A 25081-nucleotide genomic window follows, 5' to 3' on the forward strand; every position below is an offset into this window, starting at 1 on the left:
TAAGGGGTATGTGTGTGTGTGTGTGTGTGTGTGTGTGTGTATGTGTGTGTGTGTATATAGCTCAATGTTCCACAGTCAAGAGGTAATACTATGCATGTAAAATGTAAGACCTATGCTTGGTGCTGGCGGCTCATGTTTGTACTCTTAGCTACTCAGGAGTCCAAGATCTGAGGATCACAGTTCAAAGCCATCCCAGCAGGAAAGTCTGTGAGACCCCTGTCTTCAACAAACCACCAGAAAACCAGAAGTGGTGCTGTGGCTCAAAATGGTAGAGCACTAGCCTTGAGCAAAAGAGGTCAGGAACAGCGCCCAGGCCCTGAGTTTAAGCCTAACAACTTACAAAAAAATAAATAAAAATAAAGTAATGAAAAGTCCCTTTCCTCTGTTCCCTTTTTTTCTGGAACTGCAGTTATATACATAATGGTCTTAAAAATAGAGTCCAACAGATCATGAAGCTCTTTGATTTCCTTCTATATTTTTCAGATTGGATCATTCCTGTTGATCAGTCTTCTGTCATCTCCCATGTGCTGTTAAATGCAGCTACTAAAATTTTAATTTCAGCCTATATTTTTTTCTGTCCTAAAGTTTCCATTTGATTCTACTCAAAATATTTATTTCTGTATTGAGATTTATCAATTATGAATTTATTTTCCATTTTGTCCTTGAGTGTGAGTTCCATGAAACTCATAATTCTTTTTTTGTGCTTGAACTCAGTGCCTGGGTGTTGCTTCTAGCTTTTTCGTTCAAGGCTGGTACTCTACCACTTGAGCTATAGCTCTACTTCCAGCTTTGTTGTTATTGTTGGTGTTGGTCATGGGACTTGAACTCAGGGCCTGGGCTCTGTCCCTCAGCTCTTTTGCCCAAGGCTAACACTCTACCACTTTGAGCCACTGCTCCACTTCTAGTTTTCTAGTGATTAACTGGAGATAAGGGACTTTTCTACCTGTGATCCTCAGAGCTCAGCCTCCTGAGTAGCTGGTATTACAGTTATGAGCTACCAGCACCCAGCTTCACTGTTCTTTTTATTTGATCCCCTGTTGTAGGTGTACCAATGAGGCAAGAACACAGTGGTGTATCTTTTACTTTGGGTGTCTTAACCCTGTATGTTGTACTGTTGTCTGTCACTGCCTCATTATTAGCATTGCTGAACACAAGCATTTTGTTTTTACTGTCCCTGTGGCCACCTCTGTATTAGCCCCACAATGCCTGTCCTTACTATCTGCTTTAACAAACTTACTGGCTTAGGACAGCCATCATTTATCTGCCCCTACATCTGAAGTTTGGGTAGTTCTTGGCAATTACAGCTTACTTCTTCTCCCCATGGTGTCTGCCAGGGAGTCTGTGTGGCTCAGTCAGGGCTGCGGTAGCGTTGGCTCATGGCTGGTAGCTCATCTGGCTGCCATAGTTACATTCTCCATGCTGCTTCGTGTCAGGGCTCCTAGGACAGGTGGTATAAATTGTTAGGATCAGGTCCCCAAACTGGCATGGCATCACTCCTGCCATTTTCTTTTTCTTTCTTGTCAGCTGTGTGCCTTTAACTCAGGGCCTGGGTGCTGTCCCTGAGCTTTTTGCTCAATGCCAGTGCTCTACCACTTCGAGCCACAGCATCACTTCTGGCTTTCTGGTGGTTAACTGAGAGACTCATAGACTTTCCTGCCTGGTCTGGCTTTGAACTGTAATCCTTAGCTCTCAGCCCCCTGGATAGCTAGGATTACAGGTGTGAGCTATCAGCACATGGCACTCCTGCCTTTTTTTTTTTTGGTCCAAACAGTCCAAAGCCTACCTTGATTCAAGGAGAGGAGACATGGATCACACATCTCAAGTTGTTGTGGAAGTTTGCACTACCTTTAATCTCCCACAGTGCCCCATAATGGGGACTTCTTCTTTGATGGGGTTCAGGAATCTTTCATACATCTTAGTAGTTGCTTTATTTCTAAACTACAGTGCCAGATGCTAACACACTGAATGCTTTGAGCTATTTCCTTGTCATCTGTCTTCCCTGTCATCCTTGGTAGGATTTGTCTGCATCTGATTATTTTTTGCAGTCACTTGGAACACCTTGAGACTGGGTCTGACATGGTAGCATCTCACAGTGAGCGAGGAAGCAGGTGACAGACGTTTGGAAGGTTTTGTGGGGAGCACGTTGCTCAGGGCTTTCCCACAAATTCAGGCAAGTCTGTCCTGTTTATGCAGACCAGATAAAGGAGTGAGCCAGGGGAGCCCGTTGTTTCTTACCTAAGTATATCTGTTGCGTGCTTTTTTTTTTTTTTACACTTCACATCTGATGGCCTGGTCTTGAGATGCACTTGGCTGAGAGCTTGGGCAGAAGCACCTCTCATTTGCCCATCAACCTCACTTTGTAGCAGATTTACATTCTCTCTGGGATGCCAGATTGAATTAAATGCTTTTTTAAAGCCTGCAGTCTGACAAAAATCTTTATACAGTCAGCATTTTCATCACATTTTAAAAATAAGCATCTGCGGTGAAATGAGGCAGCCTATGGTTGATTTTTTTGGGTGAAGAATCCAATTTGGCTTTGGGGGCTGATGCTTTAATTGAGTACAGCGCTGCAGACCACGAGACTGATGCCCACCCTCTAGGGCCGGCTCCTTCCCACATCCACATGGCTATCCTGCCTCTGTCACAGCTTCCTCCATGGTACGGGGATTCTCTTTCTCTTTCTCTCTCTCACTCGGGATTGAACGCAGGTTCCCACACTGGTGTGGCTTGCTCGCTTAGATGGCACTCTACCACTAGAACCATGCCTCCAGCCTCCAGCTCTAATTCTCTTTTGGAGGACACCTGTGGGATAATCTACATTTCCACTTCTCCGCCTTCCTATGGGAACCTCATGCATACCAGGAATTGTTTGGGGATCCCTTTTTTTTTTTTTTTTTTTTGGTTATGAGGCTTGTACTCTGAGCCTGGGCACTGTCCCTGAGCTCTTCAGCTCAAGGAAAGTGCTTAATTGGAGCTGAGAGTCACATGGACTTTCCTGCCCGGGCTGGCTTTGAAGCAAGATCTTCAGATTTCAGCCTTCTGAGTAGCTACGATTACAGGCAAGACCACTGGTGCCCAGCTTCCCTTTACTTCTCATTTGTCAGAGTCCATAGGGAGGAAGGTCACAGGGAGGGTGATGAGCAGCCAGGCACTGTGAGTGGACTGGTATTGCCTGTTTGGTGGCTCGAAGGAGACAGGAGTCTGCACTGGCTCTGCTCAGAGCCTCTCATGTGGTTGAGTTGAGGGTGGTGACTGGGGTTACAGGCATAGGGTTTGGCTGTAGTACAGCCAGGATCCTTTGTGGTTGTTGGTAGGCTTGTTTTGTGACACACAGGCCTTTTTATGGGCTTCCCAGAAGTCCTTGTGACAGGCTGCATGGCCTTCCTCAGAGTGAATGACTGGAGAGAGAGAAGGAGGGAAAAAGGGAGTAAGCAAGTGTGGAGTTGGAGGGAGAGGAAAAGGAGGGGAGGGGGAAGAGAGAGGGAAGGAAGGAGAAAAAGACAGAGCTGGGGTGGGGGTGGGAAGGCTCTCTGGGCAAATGCAAGTCCTTTTATCACCTAATCTTGGAAAAGCCATGCTGGATGTGCATCACTAAGTCTGGCCCACACTCAGTAGGCAGGGTTTAGGCTCCTCCTCTTTGGATGTCGTGGTGTGTCCCTCAGGACTCCTGTGTTGGGGTCTTGATAGCCACCGTGGAGCTACTGGAAGGTGACATGGGATCTGATTTAAGAGAGGGGGTGGCTGGGTCACTGGGGGATGCACTCATCAGGCACTGAAGAGTTCTGTAGGAGTCTGGTTGTTCTCACAGAGAGCACTGTAATAAAAGAGCCCCTGTGGCTCCCTGGTGCCCTACCATATCATGCAATCTCTCCCTCTCACATGGGCTCCTATGACGCCATTCACCTGCCCCATGGCTAAAGCAGCCCTTAGTGCTCCAAACATAATTTTTCTTTATGAAGAACTCAGCCTCAGGTATTTTGTAATAGCCACAGAAAACAGACCAAAACAGCATAGAGAAGAATTGGTGGGAATAGCTTTTAAACATATACAAAAGGATTCTCGGTACTTCCGATCAAAAGACTTTATTTTCATTTTTGGAAATGAGGTCTTGCTCTTAGCCCAGTCAGACCTTAAACTCATCCTCCTGTCCTCTCCTCCTGAGTGCTGGGGTAGCAGGTGAGTACCACCATGCCAACACACATTCACTTCTGGGTGAGTTGGCTTCCAAGCAGACCGTAGGGATTCTCACTCCCACTTATTAGGCAAAAGGAATTTGGAGCTCTGAAATGTCTTGGAGACTCCAGAAGGTCCTCACAAAAGCTGGAAGATCCTTGCACTGACCAAGTCTGCCAGCAGAGTGCATGGTCACACACACACACACACACACACACACAACGGCATCATTAGCTGAGTGTTTCCACCCCTACACTTGCTGGGGAGCAGAAAGTGCCTCCATCTGAGGGGATCCTGAGGCCAAGGAAGCAGAATAAGTCCTGCAGGGGCTGCCAGCCATCCTCAATTTCAAAAGCTAGTTATTTGTTTCACTAGAAAATAATCCCATGGGGGCTGGGAAGGTGGCTCAGTGGTAGAGCGCTTGCCTGGCATGCATGAGGCCCTGGGTTCGATTCCTCAGCACCACATAAGCAGAAAAAGCTGGAAGTGGTGCTATGGCTCAAGTGGTAGAGCCCTAGCCTTGAGCTAAAGAGCTGACAGGCCGAGTTCAGGCCCCACGACTGACAAAAAGAAAAAAAGAAAAAAAAGAAATATATAATCCCACATATGGGCAAAGGAAGGGAAAAAAAAAAGAGAAAGAACTCATCCCAGAATCCCAAGGGAACCACGGCTGCCATTCTGGTTCCTTTTCTATTTACAAGGTTCCAGGGGTGGGCTCAGATTTCCTATCCTGCATCTTTCTTGTTCACTGCCTTAGCACTTCTCCTTGTAAGAGCTGCAAGCAGGCCCTGTGGTGATGTTAACTGTTCTTCATAGTTCTCATTTCATTCAGTTCTTTATACAATAAGTACATTTCCTTTCTCCACATTGTATTCCACTATGGTCCTTTTTGCCCAGGCTGTTTTTTTTTTTGTTTTTGTTTTTTTGTCAGTTGTAGGGCTTGAACTCTGGGCCTGAGCACTGTCCCTGAGCTCTTTAGCTCAAGGCAAGCGCTCTATCACTTGAGCCACAGCGCCACTTCCGGTTTTCTGGTAGTTAACTGGAAATAAAGAGTCTTTTGGATTTTCCTGCTTGGGCTGGCTTCAAACCATGATTTCAGCCTCCTGAGTAGCTAGGATTACAGGCGTGAGCTACCAGCACCCGGCTGAGGCTGTTTTTCCTTCCTTTTTCTTTCACATAATTAGTAGAGGCTGGATGAGAGTCCTTACAGCTGATAAAACTTCCAGTGGAAAGCTTGGGCATTGGTAGCTCATGCCTGTAATCCTAGCTACTCAGGAGGCTGAGATCTGAGGATTGCAGTTCAAAGCCAGCCTGGGCAGGATAGTACGTGAGAGTCTTATCTCTAACCAAACAGAAGAATGCCAGGGGCTGGGAAGGTGGCTCAGTGGTAGAGTGCTTGCCTTGCATGCCTGAGGCCCTGGGTTCGATTCCTCAGCACCACATAAGCAAAAAGAAAAAAGCCGGAAGTGGCGCTGTGGCTCAAGTGGTAGAGCAGTAGCCTTGAACTGAAGAGCTCAGGGACAATGCCTAGGCCCAGAGTTCAGGCCCCACAACTGGACCCAAAAAACAAACAAACAAACAGAATGCCAGAAGTGAAGCTAGGGTTCAAGTGGTAGCATGATAAATTTGAGCAAAAAAGCTCAGGGACAGCACCAAGGCCCTGAGTTCAAGCCCCAGGACCAACCACACATACAACCCCCCCCACCCCTCGACAAAATTCTTTTCCTGTGGAGAACTATTCTATTCATTGGAAAGTCCTTTTTCTGATTATAGTGCCTTTCTGATTATAGTACCTTTGATTAAAGTCCTTTCTCATTATGTTATACACACACACACACATACACACATATGGCTTCAAAAGCTCACCTTTATTTTTGAATTAGGGATCTGAGAATGAAAAAAGAATTTCTAAAATTTCTTCCAAGATGTCTCCCACTATTTATGGCCTAATTCTGCAGTCTCTGGAGGACTGGAGGCTGCTGGGGATGAAATCCGGCACTTCACACATGCTGGGTAAGTCCTCTGCCACAGAGCTGCACCCCAGCCCTGTGTTTCCCTCTAAAATCACTGCCTTTGCACTTACAATGGGGTCCCCTTCTGGCCAGTGGCCAGGCTGACTTGTGTACTGTGCACCAATAACTTTATAATATGAAAAAGAAAAAAAAGAAGGAATGACTGAAGCCATGGCTCAGCTGAGAGGAATGAGGAACTGGGCCCAGCTGGAAGGGACTGGCTCTGCTACCGGGTGTGCAGACTCCCAAAAAAGGAAACAAGACAATCAAGTGCAAATGTGAACCCAGTACAACAGACCGGGTGTGGCAGCCCCCAGAGGTGGTGAGCCCAAAGCAATGGGGGCCAGAGATGAGGGTTGCTCAAGGGAGGGGAACAGCTAGGAGGGGCTGTGCAGATGGAGACTTGGCAAATGAAGCCACGATGGTCACTGTTTGGAACCAACTCTTATAAAATGGAACAAAGGGTGACATCTCTAATCAACTGCACGAATGGAATTCTCTATATTAAAATCAGCTACTTGTTACCAGCTTTGAATTTTAATTGGAACAAGTGGCTGCACCAGCCTCGGAAACTAGTGGGTGATGCGTGTGGAACAGGATTCAATATTGTGGCACAGACCTAATTAAGATTCATTAAAATGCTTCAAAGTCAGGTGCCAATGGTTCTTGCCTGTCATCCTCAGGAGGCTGAGACTGAGCTAAGGATCATGATTCAAAGCCAGCTTTGGCAAGAAAATCTGTGAGTCTCTTATCTCCAATTAACCAAAAAGCCAGAAGTGGAGAAAAGATCAGGGATGGCACTGAATCCCTAATTTCAAACCCCAGGAGTAGTGTGTGTGTGTGCATGGAAAAAACAGAGTGAGCTACTGGAGGGGATAGCACGGGGAGGTGAAGAGTCAGGCTCGTGGTCAGGGGATGCGGACCTAGCCAGAGGGAAGGGGATATCCTAAGAGGCTTCCAGTCCTGAAAGCCAGTGTCCCTGGAATTGAGTGCATCCATGAATTGGAGGTGCACGCTCCCTGGGGGAAGTGAGCATTGGGGCTGTCAAGAAACCTTGTCACTTCTGTCAATTATAATACTTCCCCAGGGCCTAGGCACAGATAGTCACATCCTGAGGGGAGAGTGGAGGCTCCAGGTGATAGAGGCAGAAACTGAATTCCCCAGCCATTACACACCTCAGCAGGTTCTCTAAACAAGGGGTACTTTAGGGAGGACTGAGGTGGCCAGGCCCAAGGATTCTGGTCTCCACTCCACCATCAAGTCAGCCCTCCAGGTGGGGATTATAAGCCAGGCCACAGGGTTGGTGGCCAGACCGAGGAGGGCGAGGTGGAGTGGGGAGTGGAGTGTGCAGGTGGAGCACCTAGGGAGGGTCTGGGCAGTGAGTCCTAGGGCCCCTGTCTCTCGCGTGAGTCACACGATGGGGACTGAACCTCTGTTGCTGCAAACCCTGTGTGGATGATGGTAGGTTTCAGCTACTCCACAGCAGTGTCCAGGCTCATCTGAAAGCAGACAGGTGGAAAGAGCGGGTGGATCTGGGAGGGGACAGAACGAGGCAGCCTGGTGCTCAGTGACCGACCTGTCCAGCCAGCTATGAAAGGCAGCTCGTACCTGGCAGAACATGCCCTTCTGCTGCCCCCCCCCCCCCAATGAGGACAAAAGGGAATGGTGCATGGCCACACCCCAGCCTTACATGCCCTGCCATTTAGCTCTGGTGCAGTCCCAGTTGGGAGCTGAGTGGTCTCGGGTCCCACCTGTGGTGGGTGGACTCGAGGCTGCCACACCCGGAGGGGACAGTCAGAGTTCCTCCTTGTTGCTGTCAAGGGACTGGACCAGAGGCCCTGGAACCAGGGGGTGACTGTTGGGCCCACGGCTGCCAGGCGGTTGGCTGCTGCCCTCCCGGTGCTGGCCCATGGCGGCATAGTCCTGCAGGAGCCTGCTGTCCACACCGTGCTGCCGGAGGCTTTCGGTGCTTGCCAGCCCCTGCATGCTCAGATACCCGAGCTGGCAGAAGGGGGGCAGCTTCTGGCGCGTTAGGCTGAACAGGAAACAGGATTCTACACAAAGGCAAAAGAGGAGGAATCAGGCTTGGAGAAGAGGGAGAAGTGCAGGAAAAGAAAAAAGGATAAAACGCATAAATCCTTCAGGACAGATTCGATCAGTAATGAAGAGGCTGAGACCCCCAAGGGCTACAAGTAGTTCCTGCTGGGGCTGGACGATGGCACGGGGAAGGTAGGAGTAAGCCTTTTAGCCAGTGATCACCACTGGATCCAGTTTGGTTTCCATGGCTTCAGCGATCTACAATTGCCCATTGTCTGAAAATATGAAAGGAGAAGCTCCCCAAATGAAGCAGGTGTAAGTTTCACACTGTGGGCTATTCTGATAGGGAGATGGTATTGGTACCTTCCTGCTACACACGCCCAGGATTATGTATGGCTCAGCCCTTCACCAGCAAGTCTACCCATAGGCTACCTGGCCACTGGTTATGACTCAGCCAAGCCTTTGTTACCCCGTGCTTTTGCTGGGGAACTCTGCCTGGGAGCAGTGATGTGGGCAACTTGGATATGCCAAAGCTGTCATAAAGTGACTCCTTAAACTGAAAAGGGGTCAGGTCTAGTCTCAGTAAGGAAAGAAGAAGCCTCTATGGAAAGATGCATCTGTGTCTGTGAAACTGAAGACATGGAAAAGAAACCCAGGTTGGGTTTTCTGCAGTATGTAATACTATGTAAGTTACAGACATGGTGCCTGCTGGGCTGTAGAGGATTGCATTTATGGTGGAAGAAATAAAAGGTGCTCTGACTAACAGCAACATGTTGTAATCATGGGGTCTATTATTTCCTGACATGAGTGACCCCAAACCAAGGGCTGTATATAAGCTTTAGTCCTAGACTCAAGTCTTTTTTTTTTTGGTCCAATCGTGGGGCCTGAACTCTGGGCCTGGACGCTGTCCCTCAGCTCTTCAGCTCAAGGCTAGCACTCTACCACTTGAGCGACAGTGCCACTTACAGCTTTTTTCTCCTTATGTGGTGCTGAGGAATGGAACCTAGGGCCTCATGCATGCAAGACAAGAACTCTACCACTGAGCCACCTTCCCAGCCCTCAGGTCTTTTGTTTAAAGTCAGGATCTCTTTATATAGCCCAGGTTTGCCTCCAACTAACTCCCCATGTTGCCCAGGCTGGCCTCAGACTCACAATCCTGCTTCTGCCTCCTGAGAGCTGGTAGTTACAGGAATGTACCACTAAGCCTAGCTTGGGCTCAGTCTTGTTGAGGAAGTTAGAGACAAGATGGGAAGGCAGTATACCAAAACCTGGCCAGAATCCTTTAGCAACTTTGTGGGAGCCTTGGGGCTTGAACTCAGGGTCTGGGTGCTATCCCTCAGCTGTTTTCACTCAAAACTAGCAAGACTACTAAACTCAAGCCTACCACTTGACCACTTGAACTACAGCTCCAACTTCTGACTTGTTTTGGTAGTATAGTGGAGATAAGTCTCATGGAGCTGGTACCAGTGGCTTACACCCGTAATCCTAGCTACTTAGGAGGCTTGACATTGTGGTTTAAAGCCAGCCCAGGCAAGGAAGTCTGTGAGACTCTTATCTCCAATAAACTTAAGAAAAAGTCAGAATTGGTGCTGTAGCTCAAATGATAGAGCACTAATCTTGAGTAAAAAGGAGCTTGAGGACAGTGCCCAGGACCTGAATTCAAGCCCCAGGATGGGAGGGAAAAAAAGAATCTTACAGACTTTCTGTTTTTTTGTTTTTGTTTTTGTTTTTTAACTGTATTTTTTTTGTCTTTTCTTTTTTGGTACTGGGGATCGAACCCAGGATGTTGCACTTGCTAGGCAAGCGCTTTGCCACTGAGCTACGTTCCAGCCTGAGTCTTACAGACTTTCTTGTCCATACTAGCTTTGAACTTCAGTCCTCAGACCTCAGCCTCCAGAGTAGCTAGGATTACAGGCATGAGCCACCTGTGCCTGGTTTAGGAAAACTTTTTCACCACCCCAAGTTCCTTTTTTTTTTTTGGTCCAGTTGTGGGGCCTGAACTCTGGGCCTGGGTGCTGTCCCTCAGCTCTTCAGCTCAAGGATAGCACTCTACCACTTGAACCACAGAGCCACTTCTGGCTTTTTTTTCTGCTTATGTGGTGCTGAGGAATCGAACCCAGGGCCTCATGCATGCAAGGCAAGCGCTCTACCACTGAGCCACCTTCCCAGTCCCCCCAAGTTCCTTTATCTGATGTAAAAGAAAAAAAAAGAAAGGAAGAAAAAAAGGGTATAGCATGGTGGCTCATACCTATAATCTTAGCTACTCAGGAGGCTGAGATCTGAGGATCACAATTCAGGAGTGAGACTCTTTTTTCCCCTCTCCCAGTCCCAGGGCGTAAATTCAGGGCCTGGGCGCTGTCCTTTAGTTCTTTTGCTTAAGGCTAGCACTCTACCTCTTGAGCTACAGTGCTACTTCTGGCCTTTTCTGTTTATGTGGTACTGAGGAATAGAATTCAGGGCTTCATGCATGGTAGGCAAGCACTCTACCACTAAGCCACATTCCCAGCCCCAGTGAGACTCTTAACTCCAGTTAACTACTGAAAAAGCTGGAAGTGGAGCTGTGGCTCAAGTCCAGGTAGAGTGCTAGCCTTAAAAAAAGTTCAGGAACAGTGCAAAGGCCCTGAGTTCAAACCAGCACACAAATCCACACACAGGGCATAGACAGAAGGATGTTGTGAGGATTCCAGGGACTAATAACCTGGGAAGGGCTCCCCCAAATACCCATTCCTGCTTATTTCACTCCCACTACAGGGGCTCTGGCAGGACAGAGAAGACAGCAGATGTGCAGGAGGAAAGCAGCAATTCAAGGGGGCTGTTTCGCTGCCCTGCCGGCCGGCCGTCTGCTAACAGGGCTCTTCCCAGCTGGGGCCAGCCACACCCCGTGGTTTGCGCGATAGGAGGCACCTTGGATGGGAATGTGCCCACACTGGCACTGTGGCCTCCTCAAACCCTGAGGTGGGCATTTTGGAGCTGACGGTTTACCTGTAACTCTGTAACATCCCTTCACAGACCAGTCAGTGTCTGATCAAGGCAGACAGCTTAGCTTGTGTAGATAGGTCACTGTACGCTATACCTTCAAACCATCTCCCATAATGGACACAGCATTGTTTCAAAGCAGACTTAAGGAGCCCAGGACACTGGCTCTCTGACTAGGCCAGAGTTGGTCTCTAACTCAACATGATCAGTGCCCAACATACCACATAGCAGGTGATTAGCAGATGCTTTCTCCATAGAGAAAAGGAATGGATATTGTAGACATTTAAGGGATCAAAAGACAAAGATTTAGCTTTATATCAATTACTTTTTGGGTCTTTTATTTTTATTTACTTATTTTTAGCATTAGCCTTCCCCCTCCCCCCTCCGATCTTTTTACTTCTCAGTTCCTCTTTAGGTTTGGCTGTCAGAATTTTTAAATTTACTTTTTGTTGGTCCTGGCGCTTTAACTTTGGGTCCGGGAGCTGTTCTTGAGCTTTTGTGCTCAAGGCTAGTGTTCTACCACTTGAGCTACAGCTTCATTCCGTTTTTTTGGTAGTTTTAGTGAGATAAGTGTCCACAGACTTTGCTGCCCAGCCTTCTTTGAACCGTGATCCTCTTAGATCTCAGCCTCCTAAGCTGTGAGCCATCAGCACTCTGCTCAGCGAGGTTTTTTTTTTAATTGTTTGCAATACTGAGGATGGAACCCTGGGCCTTGTGTGTGCTAGGCAAGTGCTCTGCCACTGAGCTACACACCCAGCCAAAATGTAAATACATTTTTCTTCCTTCAATATACTGTCAATAATCATTAAATTTTTTTTTCTAGGCTGGGTGCTGGTGGCTCATGCCTATAATCCTAGCTACTTAGGAGGTTGAGATCTGAGGATCACGGTTCAAAGCCAGCTCAGACAAGAAGCCTATGAGACTCTTTTTTTTTTTTTTTTAAAAATACCATACAGAGGGGTTACAATTACATGGGCAAGATAATGAGTAAATTTTTTTTATTTTTAGGTCCGGTCGTGGGGCTTGAACTCTGGGCCTGGGCGCTGTCCCTCAGCTCTTCAGCTCAAGGCTAGCACGCTACCACTTGAGCCATAGCACCACTTCCGGCTTTTTTTTCTGCTTATGTGGTGCTGAGGAATCGAACTCAGGGCCTCATGGATGTAAGGCAAGTGCTCTACCACTGAGCCACCTTCCCAGCCCAATGAATACATTTTTTTATCAAGCATTGTTGCCTCCTCCTGTTTCCCCTTCCCATCCCTTCCCACCCCCCACCCCATGAGGCTCTTAGCTCCAATTAATCATAAAAAAGTTGGAAGGGGTACTGTGGTTCAAGTGGTAGAGTGCTAGCCTTGAGCAAAATTGCTCAGGGACATCGCCCAGAATTCAAGCAAAAGGACCAGAAAAAAAATTTCTCCAGATATATTAAACATACCTTGTTGTGTTTTCTTTCTTTCTTTCTTTTTTTTTTTGTCGGTGGTGGGGGCTGAACTCTGGGCCTGGGCACTGTCTCTGAGCTCTTCAGCTCAAGGCTAGTGCTCTACCACTTGAGCCACAGCGCCACTTCTGACCTTTTCTGCTTAATGTGGTGCAAAGGAACCCAACCCAGGGTCTCATACATGCAAGGCAAGCACTCTACCACTGAGCCACCTTCCCAGCCCCCTTGTTGTATTTTCTTTTCTTTTCTTTTTGTTCGGTGGTGGGGGCTGAACTCTGGGTCTAGGCACTGTCCCTCAGCTCTTCAGTTCAAGGCCAGTGCCCTACCACTTGAGCCACAGTGCCACTTCTGGCTTTATTCTGCTTATGTGGTGCTGAGGAATCGCACCCAGGGCCTCATGCATGAAAGGCAAGCACTCTACCACTGAGCCAACTTCCCAGCCCCCCTTGTTGTATTTTCTATCTAGCCTTCCCAGTACCTTTAGTCTGTGGGTTTGATCCTATAGTCTCCGGTTCTGCTAAAACCCCCTCACAGTGGTTTCTCTGTCATGTTTTCAATGATTTTGATCAAATTTCATCTGTGGGAAATCTGGGAAAGCTTTTAAATCATATCTCCCAGGGTTTGCATATGCTTCTGTGATTTCTGAACCACAATGATGGCATGAGGTTAACCTCTAACTTTACTAAGGGAAGGAGGGGTGTTTAAGAGATTCCTCACTTCCCTCACTGTACCCAGGGTACAAAGCATTTCCTCCTCCTCCTTTTCCTTCCCCTTCCTCCTCCCCCTTCTTCTCTTTTTGCATTGATTGACCCACTGAGAGCCAAATTTATTTGAGGATCTGTAAACAGGCCTTCCATCCCGTTCCACCCCACCTGGCCATCTCAAGGTGTAGTCAGTGCAGATGCAGGCCCTGGGCTGATGATCAGCAGCCAGGCCCAGCACTGCTCTGCGGGGGTTCCCTCATTTTTCTTGCCATTTGTTTGAAGAAAAAAAAAATTGGTCTTTTTAGGTGTGCTGTACTGGGAGGGATTCTGATGAGCATCTAGCCTATGGCGGTTAGATCTAGGAGCCTGGGGGTTTGGATTTCCACAGTTAGATTCTGGGGTTCTCTCTGTCCGTCCTGGGGCCTCCGGCCCAGTTGCCTGCCTTTTTGGGAAGTCACGTTACCTGCATAGAAGCTCCGCAAATCGGTGTTCAGACAGTTTTCCAGGAAGCGTCTCAGGGGGAGGATGTGTCCAACCGGCGCTGTCCAGTCAGTGAGGAAGTCCTCCACGACGTGGTGGATGGCTGCTGGCCGGGGCAGGGGCCAGTGCGCCGGGCGGAAGCGCACGTCCTGCTCTGTGGGAGAGGGAGAGCTTGCTGACGGCAGGCCGCGGCCCGTGCCGCAAGGCAGTGCTGTGTGTTCTGCTCTGGCTGGCGTCTCCCCTCTGCTGCCCTGGTCCTGATGCACATTGGCCAGAGCTGTCTGTGGTCAGCCTACCGACTCCACGTATCAGCCAGTGCTGACATGAGGAAGAGGAACCAGCCCTGTGGCTTGTGGTTTCAGAGCCAGTGCTGAGTCCAGTGGTTGTGGTGATTTTCTAATCAAGGTCCCTGTGGCTGCTTTAAGCTGCCAAGGAGCGGCGTGAGCGCCTGACTGGTACCTAGGCTGAGGACGCATGCACCCACGCCTGACCATCTCTGTACTGGGAACCAGACTCTAGGGGGTGGCCAGCTTCTTTACTGAATGCAGATCTGGATCTCTGTCCTTTCTGCCAGCTGAGACCACCTCTTCCCTGGAGAACATCCCCTCTCAGGACCCGCCTCCTCTGCCTGTGTCCTCACAGCTTTGAAGCGTAAGTCCCGTTCCCAGGCTGTGCACTTATTGGGAGCAACCGGACCTGAGCTGTTAGATTTTCCTTTACCAAGGCTATAGGAAATCGATATTGTGATCTCCAGAAAGTGAGGCTCAGAGAGGGTAACAGCCCAACATCACACAGCCCTGAAAGGATAGGCTGGGAATTTTGCCTCTTTCCTGTACTGTGCTAGCTGGTCCGAGTTCCTTGCCCTACTCTTTCTAAAATACTGCATCTGCAGCCCCTTGGCCCTGTTCTCAGCCTCCTTGGGACATAGAGCATTCCTCTTACCATATGGTACTTGGAATTCAAGAGTGTCAGGGCTGTCTATGCAGATTATAGTTCAGGCAAGAATCAGGGCGTATCGCAGAGCCTTCTCAGACCTTCTGTCTCTATCTGATCTCTGGGAAGAGTCTCCTGGGTTCCCCCTTCTGTCAGCTGAAGGGGTTCTGTGAGGTTTGATGGTGGGGTCCCAGGAATGCCACCTCCAAGAGGCTGTGCTGGGGGAGGCTGGGCCACTCACCAGTGGGGAGGTGTCTGTAGTAATAGAGGACTGGGTGGAGGAAGTTAGACTGCCAGGCATCCTCTATGTGCCCCACGGATCGGTCATAGAAGAAGACATCCTTATCGGGCCCAGAGAAGTTTTTGCCATACTCCATATTGATGACGAAGAGCCCATGCTGTGCCTTCCTCCCTGTGAGGGTCTCCAGCTGGGCTAGCATCTGCACAGGGAACTCCTCCAGGTACTCAAATGCTGTGGCGTTCCTGTGGGAAGGGCATGGGGCTGAGTGGGGGGGCAGGCGGGAAAAGAGGAGCAGGGCAGAGGTGCAAGGCAGACGGGAGAGGTGCAGGGCTGAGGGGAGAGGAGCAGGGCTGAGGGGAGAGGAGCAGGGCTAAGCGGAGAGGTGTAGGGCTGAGGGGAGAGGAGCAGGGCTGAGGGGAGAGGAGCAGGGCTGAGGGGAGAGGTGTAGGGCTGAGGGGAGAGATGCAGGGCAGAGGAGAGAGATGCAGGGCAGAGGGGAGAGGTACAGGGCTGAGGGGAGAGGTGTAGGGCTGAGGGGAGAGATGCAGGGTGGAGGGGGGAGGAGCAGGGGCTGAGGGGGGAGGTGCAGGGCGGAGGGAAGGGGAGCAGGGCTGAGGGGAGAGGTGCAGGGCAGAGGAAAGGGGAGCAGGGCTGAGGGGAGAGGAGCAGGGCGGAGGGGAGAGGGGCAGGGCTGAGGGGAGAGGTGCAGGGCTGAGGGGAGAGGTGCAGGGCTGAAGGAAGGGGAGCAGGACTGAGGGGGGAAGTACAGGGCTGAGGGGGGAGGAGCAGGGCTGAGGGGAGAGGTGCAGGGCTGAGGGGGGAGGTACAGGGCTGAGGGGGGAGGAGCAGGGCTGAGGGGAGAGGTACAGGGCTGAGGGGGGAGGAGCAGGGCAGAGGGAAGGGGAGCAGGACTGAGGGGGGAGGAGCAGGGCTGAGGGGAGAGGTGCAGGGCTGAGGGGAGAGGTGCAGGGTGGAGGAGAGAGGTGCAGGGCTGAGGGGAGAGGTACAGGGCGGAGAGAAGGAGAGCAGGGCTGAGGGGAGGGGAGAAGGGCGGAGGGGAGAGGTGCAGGGCAGAGGGGAGAGGAGCAAGATTGGGGAGCATTTAGTTCTCCCCCAGCGTCAACCAAGCAGCTTCAGGAGCTGGCAAGTTGGCTCTACAAGGTTTGGGTTTGACATCTGCGCTTACTCTCACACATAGGACAGATTCCAGAAAGCTCTGTGCAGCCTGGAGGGGCCTCTTGGGGGGAAGCAGCATCAGGCTCAGGGCCCCGGGGAGGGCAGACCCCTGCTGTGTTAAGGGAGGGAGGCTGCAGTGGAGATCACTGGGTGAGGGAGGGTGCCAGGTCAGGGAGAGTCACCTGGGGAGACCTTGGCTTCATGGGCTGGGAAGGGAGCCCTGGGTCCTGCAGAGAAGGGCAGACGCGACAGCATGTGACTGCCCTCTAAAGGGGCCACTCGGGCGGCTGTGCTGAGGAACCCACAGATGTGGTGGGAGGTGCCGGGATATGGACCCAGAGGGGCCTGGCGAGAGCTGGTAGATCTAGACATGGCTGAAGGCAGAGCTGGCGGTTGGCCCACAGTTGGGTGTCACTGAGAAAGAGCAGGTGTCATGGGTAAATTGAGGTGTGGTGGGCTGAGCGCATGGATTGGGTGCTCTGGGATGAGCCTGCCCCAGTCCTCAGCAAGCCTTCCCTGCATCCTGTCCTTTGGGGGCCAGTGATGGAGCTTGAGCTCAAGGCCTGGGCACTGTCCCTGAGCTTCTTTTGCTCAAGGTTAGCACTCTACCACTTGAGCCACAGAGCTACTTCCAGCCTTTTCTGTTTATGTGGCCCTGAGAAATCAGAACCCAGGGCTTCACTCATTCTAGGCAAGCACTCTACCACTAAGCCACATTCCCAGCCCCATCCAGTCCTTCTTAAGCACACTGTGTCCTCTGTGACTGGCTGCTTATTGTCTGATGGAAAAGGAAGGCCTGAGACCAGGTGGTCCAGCCTGTGGGGCTCTGGTCCTTCCTGCTGAGGACTGAACTCTTGCTACTGCTCACTTACTTAGGGCCAAAGCTGTCTATCAACACCTTCCTTCAATACTGCTAAGCTATCATTCTGGAGAGAAGGGGAGAAGTGGTCAGAGAGGCAACCATCTTAACTGATGCACACAGCAAGAAAGAGGTGTAAACCTAGGGTTTACCTGGACTGTCCTGTCTGCAGAGCTTATGGATTTCACTGACCTTTACCCCCCAGGATAGATCCTGCCTCGCCTGTGGCCTTGTGCAAAGGAAGAACCAGGCTACTGGGCACCGAGGACTGGGGAGAGAGGGGCAGTGCAGGGTGTATGGGTGTGAGGGGGTGGGTGACAGGCTACTCACTCGTTCAGCAGGATGATGTCAGCCAGCACACCAAACATCTGGTACAACCCAGAAGCCTCGTTGATGCGCCGGATGATGGAGCTGGTCAGCTGCGTGATAGGGTACTTGGTGGATGGCCAGGCCACACTATGGTGGCGATGCTCCAGGAGCCGATGGACAGCACGCACTGCAATGGCCAGAGGGAGGCAGGGCCGCAGCACTTAGATGCTGTCATTGCTCATCAAGCAGGGGAGGCCCGGTCTTGAGAGCAAAGCTCAGCAAAAGTTGTGCATAAAGGAACAAGTAGTGCATGTCCTGTTTATGGCCATACGCTATACAGCTACACAGGGACACAGCTCTAGTCCATTGTCCCTCAGGTTAAAGATGCTGCAGGAGCTATCCCATGCATGGGTCTGCTATGATGACAGTGTGAACTGTGACTCTGTTCACCCCCCCTTTCCTTCTTCCTGTCTTTTTTTCCCTCCCTCCCTTCTTTCCTTCCCTTCCTCCTTCCTTCTCTTCCTTCTTTTCCTTGTTTCCTAAACTGGGATTTGAACTCAGAGCTTTGCACTTGAGCTATGTCTCCAGCCTCTATCTACTACTTTTCTAGACCTATCCACAGACTATGAAAACCTGGTCATCTGCTGGAGCTCTCGCCTATAATCCTAGCTACTCAGGAGGCTGAGATCTGAGGATCATGGTTCAAAGCCAGCCTGAACAGCAAAGTCTGTGAGAAGTCTGTGAGATTCTTTTTTTTTTTTTTGTCGGTCGTGGGGCTTGAACTCTGGGCCTGGGCGTTGTCCCTTAGCTCTTCAGCTCAAGGCGAGCGCTCTACCACTTGAGCTACAGCGCCACTTCCGGTTTTCTGGTGGTTTTATTGGAGATAGGAGTCTCACGGTCTCTCCTGCCCGGGCTGGCTTTGAACCGCGATCCTCAGATCTCAGCCTCCTGAGTAGTTAGGATTACAGGCGTGAGCCACCATCGCCCGGCTTAGTCTGTGAGATTCTTATCTCCAATTAACAACCAGAAAACCGGAAGTGGAGCCGTGGCTCCAGTTGGTAGAGTGCTAGCCTTGAGCTGAAGAGCACAGGGACAGTGCCCAGATCTAGAGTTCAAGCCCCATGACCGCCCCCCCAAAATGAAAAAACAAAAAACTCCCAAAAATCCTGGTCATTTGCTCCAGACAGGCAATTTATGACTATTGGTGGTTCTCCCTGGGGACAGCATCACTCTCAGCTGGGCTCACCTGTGTATCGGAATCCATGGATGAAGCCCCCCGCAGATTTCCGGTAGTCCACTGAGTGGCTGGCAGTCCCCAGGATAAAGAGACCTCGGCTTCCTTTGGACTCGTAGCTGGCTCTGATCAATGGGTACTTCTTGCCAAACTCACTACCGGAGGAGAGTCTGAGGGACCTGGGATGGAAAGGCTGTTAGGAGGAGCAGGTGCTGTGGGTGAGGCCCTCGGTCCAAGCCTGGCATGGTATAAATGCTTTACACTCCTCATCTCTGACCCCAGAAAGAGGGGAGACCGATCTCTACTGAATAGGCCAAGTAACTGAGGCTTAGGTTAAAGACCGGAAAGTCAGGGACAGAGCTGGGATTCAAGCTTGACCCAAGGCTGCGCTGTGGACTAAGTCTGGGACCTGCTGTCACATGCTGGGAAAGGAGGCTCTTCTTCCTCCTCCCTGGCCAGAAAGCACACGAGAGACCGGACAAAGGTTCTTATCCTCAGCTTTGCGTGGAACTAGGCAACAATATCAAAGACCGGCTCCACAAAGATGCTCTTCAAAACAGAAATAAGGAGGTGGAAGCGTGCACAGCTCAAGTGGTAGAACATCTAGCAAACATGAGACTCCAAGTTCAAAAACAAGTGTCACCAAAATTGCTTACATGCTAAATACAGTTACAAATAATTTTAGCAATTAATGTTTTATTGTGCATAAGTATGTGCCAAGCACTTTCTTCTTCTTCTTCTTCTTCTTTTTTTTTTGTGTGTGTGCCAATACTGGAGCTTGAACTCAAGAGCCTTATGCTCTTGTTTGGCTTTTTTTGCTCAAGGCTGGTACTCTACCACTTGAGTCACAGCTCCACTTCCAGCTTTTTGGTGGTTAACGGGAGTTAAGAGTCTCATGGACTTTCCTGCCCAGGCTAGCTTTGAAGTTTGATCCTCAGATCTGTCTCCTGAGTAGCTAGGATTACAGGTGTGAGCCACAGGCACTTCCCCTGCCCCCCAGCACTAGGGGTTGAACTTGGGGTTCTGTGTCTGCTGGGCAGGCCCTCTACCACCTCAGCTACACCCCAGCCCTCCAAGTTTCTTCTATCAGTTCTTACAATAATCACACGAGAAAGGAACAATTATTTCCACAGCAGAGATGCAGAAGTCAGCCTAGCATGGAGAGGAACCTTCCATAGCTCATGGATTTGGTGTCCCCAGACTCTGAGGTGCCCTGGAGCCTGTGGTAGCCAGTCAGCCTTAGAGCAACTTCAGCTGCACAGGACCAGCTGGGACCTGACGTGGATGGGGAATTCCTGTCCCGGGAGGAAGGCCAGGCAGCAGCACTTCTTTGGGTGTTGACCTGAAAGCCAAAGGGCTGCCCTGACCCCCAGGGAGGGCCAGAAGGGGTTTGCTAGGAAACCCTGCTCCCCCACCCCACCTCCTCGACTCACTGGTTGAAAATGGAGAAGTCAAATTTCCAGCCCAGGCAGCGGATGACTCGGTCGTAGGCCACACGCATGGCGAAGTTGTCGTTGTCGTCCTGGGGGAGGGTGATGGAGTCGGCACTCTGGCTGGCATTGGCTTCCTCCAGGAAGAACTTCAGGGTGATGTGGAACTTTCCCTGGCGGTCCTTCACAAAGGCCAGGTCCGTCAGGTCTGACTCGAGAAGCCCGTCCAGGGATTTCAGCTGGTAGGTGTCCAGCAGGCCATTATTGATGGCCCTGGGTTCCCAAGAGCACAGAGAGGGAGAGGGGGGCAGAGCAGGGCTGGTGAGTCCAGCGGGAAACATCTAGAAAGGCATTAGAGGAGGCGTAGCTGGCTTGGGTTTGGACATGGTATCTTCATCAGTGTGCTGAAAGCCTGGTCTCCAGGGTGGAAATGGATTTTTTTTTTTGGGTCCGGTTGTGGGCCTGAACTCTGGGCCTGGGTGCTGTCCCTCAGCTCTTCAGCTCAAGGCTAGCGCTCTACCACTTGAGCCATAGTGCCATTCCGGCTTTTTTTTTTTTCCTGCTTATGTGGTGCTGAGGAATGGAACCCAGGGCCTCATGCATTCAAGGCAAGCGCTCTACCACTGAGCCACCTTCCCAGTCCCTGGAAATGGATCTTTAAGAGGTACAGCCTATGCTGGGCACTGGTGGCTCATGCCTGTAATCCTAGTTACTCAGGAGGCTAAGGGCTGAGGATCACAGTTCAAAGTCAGTCCAGGCAGAGTCTTATCTCCAATTAACGACCAGAGAACTGGAAGTAGAGCTATGGCTCAAGTGGTAGAGTGCTAGCTTTGAGCATAAAAGCTCGGGAACAATGCCCAGGCTCTGAGTTCAAGTCTCAGGACTGGCACACACACAAAAAAGGTCGGGTGCTGGTGACTCATGCCTGTAATCCTAGCTACCCAGGAGGCCAAGATCTGAGGATCACAGTTCAAAGTTAGCCTGGGTAGGAAAGTCCGTGAGACTCTTAACTCTAATTATCCACCAGAAAACTGCAAGTAGAGCTGTAGTTCAAAGTGGTAGAATGCTTGCCTTGAGTGAAAAAGCTCAGGGACAGTGCCCAGACCCTGAGTTTATGCCCCAAACTGAAAAAAAACAAAAACAGAAACAAAACTGAAATCTAGTGGGAGAGTCATGACCCTTGGAAGCAATTAAAGCACATCGCTGTTCTGAGACCCCTGATTAGTTCTAGCTAGAGGGGTGCCATGAAAGAAGGGTGTCTAATCTCCCCTCTTGTTTTAGCTTCCTGTCTTGCCATGTGACCAGTCCCCTGACATGCGCTGTTGTCACCGGGACGGACTGTGGTGACATCTGCCATGAAGTAATATGGGCAGGGGGTGCTTACTCAAGCCAGTACCATGGACTTCTCAGCTTCTGAAACTGTGTGTTAATAAACCTGCTTTCTTTTTACGTTACCTGGTCTCAGGCATTTTCTTAGGGTAACAGAAAACAAACTCTACAGAGCTGATGGCACAGCACGCACAAGCAGGGATGTAGCATACCTGACATCTCCAACATAGTGGGTGGCCCAGGAGAGCCGCACCCGGGAGCGGCTCAGCATGTGGACAAAGTTTGTGACACCCAAGATGTTCTCTGCTGTCTCGAAGGCGGAGTTCCCGTGGCCCAGGATCAGCACGTTCTGACCCACAAAGTCCTCAGGGTCTGTGGACACGGACTCATAACCTTCCACGAGTTCAGAGCCAGGGAAGTCCACCTGGTTGGGAACTGACAACCCCGTGGCTACAAGGAGGACACTGCAGGAGGACACAGAGGAAAAACGGCTCAGTCTCTCAGCTGTAAAAATCCCTTCGGAAAGAAAACACCATTCATTCATTCATTCCTTCACTCATATTTTTTTTGAGGGGGGGGAGTTGGTCGTGGGGACTGAACTCTTAGCCTGGGCGCTGTCCCTCAGCAATTCAGCTCAAGGCTAGTGCTCTACCACTTGAGCCACAACGCCACTTCCAGCTTTTTTCTGCTTATGTGGTGCTGAGGAATTGAACCCAGGGCCTCATGCATGCGAGACAATTGCTCTACCCCAGCCAACTTCCCAGCCCTTTCACTCATCTATTTACTGGCCTTGCCCAGTATACCCAAGGCGCAGTCCCGTAGATACACTTTCCTTCACATTTCACCACACATTCTACCAAATGTGGCCATTAAACACCTCAGTGATACGAAGAGAGCCTGGTGCCTTTCTATCTTTTTCTGACTTGCTTTCCATGTGGACCAATCTGTGAGTAATACTTGGGTACCAGGCCCTGGGCTAGTATGTCTGTGTACCTGTGTGTGTGTGTGTGTGTGTGTGTGTGTGTGTGTGTGTGTGTGTGTGTGTGTGTGTGTGTGTGTGTGTGTGTGTGTGTGTGTGTGTGTGTGTGTGTGTGTGTGTGTGTGTGTGTGTGTGTGCGCGCGCGCGCGCGCACGCGCGCGCGCGCGCGCGCTACAGCTTGAATTCAGGATCTGGGAGCTGTTGCTTAGCTTTTTCAGTCAAGGAAAGTGCTTGAGCACAATTCCATTTCTGGCATTTTGTTGACTTATTGAAACTAAGAGTCTCATGGAGTTTGTTGCCTGGGCTGGCTTCTTCAAATCTAGACCTTTAGGTCTCAGCCTCCTGAATAGCTATGATTATAGGTCTGAGCCAAAGGTGCCTGGCTGTGTGTCATCTTAATTACTGCCCCAAAGCAACCTTGAATTAGGTGTTCCATGGCCACTTTACATGTGAGGAGCCAGAGTAGTCCCAGAGCAATGGATGGAAACAGAACCAGATCTGAGCATAGAGGAGTCTGATTCTAAAGACCTGCTCTTTAGCCTGGTAGGGACTACAATCCACTGGTGAGATCCTGGGCTGACCGCAAGGTGGTTTCTAAGTGGAACCCATTGGCCTATAAAAGGGCACACACAGATCCTTTCTGACCTTTGCCTGCTCAGGTCCTACATGAATGCTCTCCATACTATCACAGCCACCTAACATCCAGGAGTGCAATTCAGCCTGACCCTTTTGCCATGGGCTCTAAGAGGCAAGAAGCCATGCTGTACCTCCATTACAGGAGATGAACCCTGGCTTGCCAAGCACCTTCCTGGAGCCAGATCTGAGGTTAAGGACAAGGAGGGAAGAGGCAGTCTGCTGTAGCATAAAGATGACCAGAAACACACAAGCTTAAGTAGCATCTCTACCAAGTATCTTCTGCATATTCAAGTTCTCTGAAACTCAGGTTCTTCACCTGCCAAATGGGGATCAGGAACCTCCCCTTTAGGGTCCTTGAGAAGACTGAACATGTTTGAAGTGCACAGAAGCTGAAGCTGTCTCTGAAGGCAAAGCAAGTCAACACTGGTCACTGGAGATGCTATCTCTTGGGCCTCCAGCTCTGGTCAGTCCCACTGGACTGTCTAAGGCCCACTGGCTACCTGACCCAGCATTTCCCAGCAGGTACTTTGGAAAACACCAGTTCAAGAGGTGTTCTAGAAGAGTTTGGTGGGCACATAAGCGGTGCTTATGCCCGGTACTAGACATCAAAGCAGCAGAGCGAATATGACTAAAGACATAAATCGTGGAGGAAAGAAATGGATAGTATCTTCTGGAGCTACACAGCCTCAACTTTCTGAGACACCTGAGAAAACGGGGACTGAGTTGAACCTCTTAGCACTGAATTTCTAGTAGGAGTGAGGAGTGGCCTTAGTGGCCCTTTTCTCTCGTCCCCCCACCCCTCTTCCCTTTCCCTGCCAATGGAGGGGTGTCTTCTTGGGATCTTGCCCAGCTTCAGTGGGTTTGCCCGGCCCGATTCTTTTTTACCTGCACTGATATGCTTGGCCCTTCTGGTCGGTCAGGATGAAGTAGTGGCCATTCCAGGCCCGGGAGTCCTTGTCCAGGGTGACGTGGGCAATGGTGGTGTTGTACAGCACGTGGAGCCCCAGCAGGTCGGCAAAGTCGCGCAGGTAGCGCACCATGTCGCCGGCATCGGGGAAGTAGGCCCGCGAGTAGTGTCTGAAGAGCAGCCGGGGGTCGTGGCTGAGCAGGGAGTTCCAGTCGTGGCGGAGGTTGAACTCGGCGTTGGCCTTGCCGGTGAAGCGCTTGTTGATGCTGATGAGCTTGCGGTGCCGCGGGTAGCGCGTGAAGAAGCTGCCGGGCGCGGGCGCCCGCTCGAACACGGCGTAGTCCCTGCCGGCGCGCTGCAGGAAGGAGGCCATCTGCAGGCCCGCGGGCCCCGCGCCCAGCACGCAGTAGTCGCGGTGCGGACGGGCGCCCCGGGCCGGGTGCGGGGCCAGCGTCAGGAGCAGCCCCAGGGGCGCCCAGAGCGTGGCCGCGGCGGCGAGGCGCGTCTCGCCGGCCATGCCGAGGGCCCGGGGGGACGCCGCGCGCCTCGGGAGGTGCGAGGGACCGCGGCGCGGGGGAGGCGCGGCGCGCGGGCCTCACAGCTCCGCGGGCAGAACCAGGGCTGGAACCCCGGCACGGGACAGCTCATCGGCCCCGACTCTGTCTTTTCGGGACGGCATCTGGGGCGCGCAGGAGTTCGGAACCCCTACATCTCATCCTCGGGGGCTCCTTTCCCGTGGGGGAACAGCCCCCTGGATGCCACGGCAATCGCGACCCGGGGAAGGACAGGAGCCGCTCCCCAGGTGGAGCTGACCGGGCCGGCCGCGCCGAAGGCACTAACCTCCCCGGCCGCGCCCCCACCCTCGGGCCAGAGCCAGGAGGGGGCGTGCCACGCAGAGCCCCGCCCCTCCAGTGGATCACGTGAGAGGGATGCCCAGCACACCTGCCGCAACCGCGCGCTTCCGGAAGCAGCGGTCTGCGCGTGCGCAGTGCCCAGGCCGCCGTTCCCGTCACGCAGCCAGAGTACAGCCCGGCGTCGCTCAGACCTCGGGGCTGACCCGACCGAAGGCTGTCGTGAGCGAGGCCTGTGGGGATCCCGCGGCGCGGCGCGGCTCCCCACCTCACCATCCACCCCCCCCCCGGCCAATAGCAGGGGGCGGAATCACGTGCGTGGCGCGCGCGGCACGCTGGGTCGGTGGCGCGCACAGGCCGCGCGCTCGGCACCACGGCGG

At 51.5% G+C, this 25081-nt stretch overlaps 1 protein-coding gene across 3 annotated transcripts; it reads right to left on the bottom strand.

The window, feature by feature from the left end:
• Positions 1-484: 484 nt before the first annotated feature.
• On the bottom strand, positions 485-24667 carry LOC138821962 (FAD-dependent oxidoreductase domain-containing protein 2). Of its 3 annotated transcripts, none has more exons than XM_070014431.1 (8): positions 23829-24666; positions 21541-21792; positions 20003-20272; positions 18582-18748; positions 17357-17522; positions 14992-15233; positions 13801-13971; positions 485-1438 (listed from the first exon to the last, which is right to left on the bottom strand). In XM_070014431.1, the coding sequence occupies exons 1-8, from the start codon at positions 24365-24367 to the stop codon at positions 1389-1391; spliced, it is 1857 nt and encodes a 618-aa protein (XP_069870532.1). In that variant the 5' UTR covers positions 24368-24666; the 3' UTR covers positions 485-1388. The 3 variants fall into 3 exon arrangements, with proteins under 3 accessions (XP_069870532.1, XP_069870530.1, XP_069870531.1); XM_070014429.1 differs by lacking the exon at positions 485-1438 and adding an exon at positions 6023-8239; XM_070014430.1 differs by lacking the exons at positions 485-1438; positions 13801-13971 and having other exon boundaries at positions 15200-16022; positions 23829-24667.
• Between the last annotated feature and the right edge of the window lie 414 nt (positions 24668-25081).

This window comes from Dipodomys merriami, unplaced genomic scaffold (assembly GCF_024711535.1).
Source record: "Dipodomys merriami isolate MVZ:Mamm:240054 unplaced genomic scaffold, mDipMer1.0.p SCAF_97, whole genome shotgun sequence".
NCBI classification, from domain to species: Eukaryota; Metazoa; Chordata; class Mammalia; order Rodentia; family Heteromyidae; genus Dipodomys; species Dipodomys merriami.